We start from the raw sequence: 6,829 nt of genomic DNA, 5'->3' as shown, positions 1-6,829 counted from the left end.
ATGGGGTTCTCCATCGAGATCAAGGAACAGAGGTTAGGAGGGAGCGTAACGTTTTTGACTATCCGACCGTAACCCTCTGCTCGACCTCTGGGTGTTAGAGTGTCATCGATAGATGGAGAACTCCAGGCTCTACCTGACCAATGCTGATGTAAAGCCCACCACTCTGTTGTATGTATGAGCAGATAAAGGTTGTTGACTCTAAATACTGAGTGAGAATACTAATGTTAACACCATGAATCAAAGTGGGGTCCTCCTCTATTAATTCCGAGGTTTTTACCTCTTAAACTCCCCTCCCTCTTATCTTGTATTTCGTTAGTGTTTACATTTATAATGAAGAAGTTGGAAGCACGTGGATTTAAACACGCACCTAAACAACAAGGTGTCAACATTCCCAATGGTTGCACTGTCATCAGGGGATGTCCGTAAGATGCTGACACAGTTAAGACACTAGTCGAACTGCATCTCGACTGTAACTGCCATTAGTCATTCAGGCGGGAAATTCTCAACAAACAAAGTTACCCAGAACCACCAGGCGGACGCTGTCGACGAGCGTGCCCTCGTCATCCCCGGGGATCTGGACGCGGCAGGAGAACACCTTGTTGTCCTGCAGGGTGATGCTGCTTAGCTTCAGGTCCGCCTTCCCTTTGGCGATGTCGAGGGCCAGAGACGCCCGGCCCTCGTACAGCGGGGGGACGTCCGTCATGCTCGGGTAGCGGGTCAGGATCATTGTCTGACCGGTGACAGCAGCAGGGAAGCATTGGCAGATGGTGAAGAAGATAAAAACACGTTTCATTTGTCTCGCCATTATTTGTATGCACAAAGTCCACCGGGCGAATTTAAAACCCTAAATCGTCTGCCAAGTTAGAAAACAAAACAAACAAAGTAAAAAACATGACAATAACAACCACAATTCTTGTGTTTAAATAACAAATCACATAAGAACCATCACAGTGTACTGATACACAGATACTACTTCATTAGAGGAAAACTACAATTAAAGAAGATCTGTTTTAAGAGCCAGTCCTCAGCTTAGTAGAGGATCGCTAGATGAATGAGTACATCCCCGAGTATGCATCTTCCTCAAGTCCTGAAGATATATTTCCGGGCGGGAAATAAACCCATGATGTCGTTAGCCCCCTTGTGGTTACCGCTGGGTCGCTTGGGCCTCCTAGGTTCACGGTCCAGATGATGATGACCATGGGGGGTTTTCCATTGGGCAAGAAGTTACAGGGCAGCGTGATGTTGTCCCCTCTGGCGTGCTCGTACTCCGGCTTGGGGATTGACACCTTCAGGGCCCCGGCTAGGGAGAACACTGCACAGCCAGCCAGCTCGCCGAGTCAGAGGGATGCTCATATATGGACATACATGTGAGACAAAGGACTGAACCCCCTGGACTACAAATGAAGGCAATAAATGTATATATTTTGTTTATAGATATGTATACACATGCAAAAAATAATTAATCTGTTCTTGATGTGGACAGATAAAAGATGCATTTTATTCATCACAGGAGCTCCCTGTGATGAATAAAATGCATCCCCCCCCCCCTCCAAACACACACACACACACACACGCACGCAAGCTTTTTGTATTTGGCGTGCGCGCACACACACACACACACACACACACACACACACACACACACACACACACACACACACACACACACACACACACACACACACACACACACACACACACACACACCTAGGCATCCTTGAAAAAAGTTAAATCCTTTTCACTCATCCTTTTCACTCGGCTAAATACATTTCATGAATTCAAGTGACTCATAACTTAATGTTCATCTATTCTCAAATGTATTCATCTTCTCGACTTGCTCTCAGGTAAAAAGTTGCCCATTTGATTCATTGTTTTGAAGATTCCCCGTAAGGCCCAAGTTGCATTCATCCCTGCAAGCAGTTACTAATATCACAGCTTCAACAAAACATCTAATCATTTTCCCTCAAAAATGCTCCATAGTGTAAAAACAAATAAAGCAATGATAAAATAGGGCGAAGCATTTCCAACAACAACTCCAAGCTGAAGCTACAAAGTAGGCTACCTGTGAACATTGCGGAAAACAGGTGTGGCACCTTAAAAAAAAGAAAGAACAAAAGGAATTGAAACTGGACTGTAGGAGATATACTTACCCACGAAACAAAGAGACACAACCACCACCATCTCGACCGTGGTTCACTTTATCCAACCTGACCTTGAACCAAAGAAGTATTGATATCTGCTTATTTGTCCCTCCGTCAAACCAAACGGTCCTTGCATTGAGAATAGAGAACCTGTTGCAGTCTCTGTCTTCTCCTGTCAACTTAATGTCATCGCCACCCTCAGCCAATCACAGAGCGTGTTTTCACCAGTCGAGCATTCTTTAAAGGGCCTACCTCCTCTGGTCATGTTGAAGCTTGTAACATGTTTCATGTATGGGGGAGGGGGGGTGATTTGTTCCCATCTCACACACAAATCTACCATTCAACCATCACAACGACTTTCATGCCAAACAAATGTGTGTTTTTTTTGTTTTTATTGTCAAACGCTACAGGACACAGACACTCAAGGCTAGAGATCCCGATGCATTAGGCGTGATGGTATTGGTTTTGGTCTACGCAGAGAGCAGACATTTTAAAGTAACCAAACGGGAGAGACGTTTGTTCCAGTCAAACTGGTTTGACTGGAAACCAAAGATCGACAGCTCTCACACACTCAAACAATCCCTTGGTGTTGGTGTGTGTGTGTGTGTGTGTGTGTGTGTGTGTGTGTGTGTGTGTGTGTGTGTGTGTGTGTGTGTGTGTGTGTGTGTGTGTGTGTGTGTGTGTGTGTGGTTGGGAGTGTGCGTGGGCTTTGTATTTGTGTATGGGAGTGTGGGACACTCCCATGATTCAAAGAGAGGGAGAGGGGAGAGCAGCCTTGGTAGGCTACGCGCTTTTTGTATTTGACAGTGTGTTGGGTCATTCTCTTCGACGGGCCACACATTGAGCATTAAACTTCATTCAGTAATGGGCCTCTTCTTCATTAAGTGTTGGTTCTTTACCAGCGTAGCGTTGGGTGGAGTATTGCACTGGGTTCTGATTGAAAGTCTCTCTGTCAAACACTTGTAGCGACCAACTCTACTAACCACAAATACGACTAACATCGAACACGCACAACCTGTGAACGCCCTACGGGGGTTTGACTGAGTGGGCGTGCGCAGGTGATTTTGAACTGAGATGGGAAGGCTGAGAGGTTTCCTGTAACGGCTGTGTGCTCAGTAGAAGGATTTCTATACTTACAAATGTACTTATTGTAAGTGACTTTGGATGAAAGCATTTACTGAATGCCTTACATGTAAATGTGGATGATTGCATTACAATTCAGTCACTTTAATATTGAATGAAAGACAACAGGCAGGAGGATGTTATTCATAATCATACACATGTGACCGGCCCTGAAGTGGAACCCAATGTTCTGCAGTTTAAATTGTTATTATTTATAGGGCAATCAGTCATACCACACACACACACACACACACACACACACACACACACACACACACACACACACACACACACACACACACACACACACACACACACACACACACACACACACACACACACACACACACACACACACACACACACACACAACTAAGCTTCTCTGAAACCAAACACTTAAATCCTGGACGTTTCCACTTCCAAAAATGTATGGAAAAATATACATGGAAAAACTCAGAGAGGTTAATTAAAAATTGTTTTATAGTAGCTCTCTTAAATCTGCTTGGGTTATTTTTTTTAACTCACCAGGCCATTGTGACTTAAGATAAAAACGTCTAGATGAGGAAATGTAGATGTGGTGCAAATGTATTTCCTCTTCCTCTTCGCCCTTTGTTTCAGTTAAGTGGGCAGCTGCCCGGGGCGTCATTATTTCATGACACATGGGGGGTGGCACGAGCACTCCAAAAGAATATATATATCTGCACCGCGAAGCGCTTTTCTTTGATCATATCACTGTGTGGGGAATTGGTATCCTGGGTAGCCCCGCCCATTCTTCCGGGCGAATTGAGTTCGCCCTGCACAAGGGTCTGGAGAAGAGCAATACATTTCTTTCTGCCTCCTATATGTTTTTGCGGGAGCCAATCACAAAGCTGGCTTTTCCCCTTGGCGCGCTATTGGTTGGTTTAACACAATGACAATAGGAAAGCGACGGCAAGCAGCCAATAGCGTACAGAGTCAGTTGAGCTATGCCCGTTGATCACGCCTCTTGTGCTGAATATAATGACGGCAGCTTCCCCAGACAGCTTGGTCTGGTAATAGCCAGGCTAGAGAAATTCGGATATTGGCGCCCCTCCGGCCAATCCCATTGCAGACACAAATCGGCGTTCTCGTTTACGCTTCTTCTTCGTCGCCTTTCTTGCTGAACTGTATTCAAATGTCAAAGTATACTACCACTCCTTAATCCGTAATCCGACTCCGTAGACCCACTACGGAGACCCCTCGAGCATTCAAAGTTCTCGTCGGGATGTCGGATACGCAATGCAATTCGCCGACCAATCGATCTTATATGTTGACCACAAACCATGCAAATAGTGTTGTAATTAAACTTCCATAGCTCTTCAAATCGTATTTGGGTTTTATTGGTCTTTAATGTGCAAAGTAAACAATATACAAAGTAAATAAGGTGCAAAGTCATACCGGAGAAGTGATTTCCGGAAAAGATTTTGTTAGAGGACCAATCACAGCGCTTGCAATCTCCGTTGCATCGACGGAAGGTTAAAAAATATTGGATGCGCAGGTAAGCTACGGAGAGGGTCTCCGACCATGGACCTATTAAAGAAGTCTCCGACAGGCTCTCCGGCTACGGAGAGCATAGTATGCCTTGCCACTAATATGCCATGAAGCGCTTTGAGTGGCCACTTGTTAGAAAGGCGAAAAATAAATGCAGTCCATTTACCATTCAGCGGCTCCTCGCTCCAACAGCTGCAGCATTCTGGCTCAAGGATTGTCAACATTAGTCCCTTAGAGTCTCTTAGACCCAAAAGGTTGACGGAAATGGTAATGGGGGAAGCATCCATGATACTTCAACCAGTTTTCCTTTATTAGCCTTAGGTTGCTGTTCTTGTTCTTGTTATGAATATCTATCTCACTAAATGGATTACTTTAGCTTAGTCTGAAGCTATAGCAACCAATAGATTTAAAAAATGCATTCTTCTCATGAGAGTAAAGTTCTCGCACAGTTCTCTTTTATTTTGAAGGTTTAATTCTACTTCAGTTTCATCCTCTTCAGTCGCCTAACATTTTCCAGGAAAAATATGGAGATTACACCGAAACTAATGTACGGTATTCATACATGAGTCATATAAGCATTTATTTTTTAAGTGGATTCTTCGTTGACCCATCAACAACTATCAGCAACTTGTGAAAATGCACCTGAATCTATTTCCCCACCTCCCGGGTGGATCATTAGTGTGTGGAGAGAATGACTGCGTTGACACTAACATGAAGACAGTTCTGCTCCCACTTACTGCTCTCTCCTTAGTTCCTGCTTGGTATTTGGATGGCATTTCCTTCTGGGTGACTAACACTTGATCTTTATGCCGTATGTTGCCATATTGACAAAGCACTTATGGCAACACTCCAGATGACAAACAGGGCTACTTCGTGCTCGCACAAGTCCAATTGAAATCATTTTGAGTTAAACCTCATGGTTTGGAACGAGGTTTCATCTTCAATGCGGCCCATTCAAAAATTGCGCAATCACAAAATGATTGCTGAAAGACCTGTTACTCCTTCATTGTATTGTGTCCTCCTCGGTTGATTTGGTTTCTTACAAAGCAGCATCCTTTGGTTATTTGCCCAAAGACCCAGTGGTCTAAACGGTGTCTATGCGACAGAGGGTCTCACGCCCACACACACACACACACCCACCCACGCACCCACACACACACACACACACACACACACACACACACACACACACACACACACACACACACACACACACACACACACACACACAGACACACACACACACACACACACACACACACACACACACACACACACACACACACACACACACACACACACACACACACACACACACACACACACACACACACACACACACACACACACACACAAACACACTCATATCTCTATTCAATGAGGGGAAGAGGTTGGTCTCAATAGGGGATTATGGCTCAGTGTGTGTGTCTATGTGTGTTCCCTCTCTTCATCCAGATAAACACACTGCAGCGTGCTCTGCCCCCCCCCCTGGTGCTGCTCGGCCCCCAGACACACTTAGCCTTTCAGCAGCCCTTGATGGAGTCCACGGACCTGTGGTTGTCCACCGTCGCTTTCTGGATAATCAAGAGTGTGGAAACATACAGTTTAGTGTTTCTTACTCCTCACAACGAAACTGAAAACAAATTGACATTGACAATACCAAAAGGAATCGATTGGCGGGGCTGAAATGGCCACAACTGCATGATTGCGTCTCTCCTATTCATAAAAACCTAATAATGGCCTTCCCGCTCTTTCAATATAGCGGTGAAGACGCGTGGATGGCTGCACATAAAGCCCCAACAACACTCATAACGAGGTCAGGCAATCACGGTTACAACTAATAACCCTATATATCTGAAAAACCAATCATTATTTATAAATCAATAAATGATTTGCAAAGAATCAGAGCGATTCACAATGGAAATGAGAAATAAAAAAAGAAACAAATTACGTCTCTTGAAGTGATGTCTCCAGTCCTTTCACGTCACCTCATGGGTGACGTGAAAGGACTGGAGACATCACTTCAAGAGACGTAATTTGCGCGCAAACGTCTCCAG

At 44.7% G+C, this 6,829-nt stretch overlaps 1 protein-coding gene across 1 annotated transcript in view; it reads right to left on the bottom strand.

The window, feature by feature from the left end:
- The window catches only part of LOC132472184 (cell surface A33 antigen-like), a 5,731-nt gene extending 3,386 nt beyond the window's left edge, over positions 1–2,345 (bottom strand). Inside the window, exons 1-3 of the mRNA XM_060071667.1 lie at positions 2,151–2,345; positions 1,149–1,312; positions 520–730 (exon numbers count right to left, since the gene is read on the bottom strand). Of these exons, the coding sequence (XP_059927650.1) occupies positions 520–730; positions 1,149–1,312; positions 2,151–2,181 (406 nt within the window). The 5' untranslated portion in view covers positions 2,182–2,345. The remainder of the gene's footprint in view (positions 1–519; positions 731–1,148; positions 1,313–2,150) is intronic.
- Between the last annotated feature and the right edge of the window lie 4,484 nt (positions 2,346–6,829).

This window comes from Gadus macrocephalus, chromosome 14, assembly GCF_031168955.1.
Source record: "Gadus macrocephalus chromosome 14, ASM3116895v1".
In the NCBI taxonomy this organism is placed as follows: Eukaryota; Metazoa; Chordata; class Actinopteri; order Gadiformes; family Gadidae; genus Gadus; species Gadus macrocephalus.
This window is presented reverse-complemented; position numbering and strand designations above follow the sequence as displayed.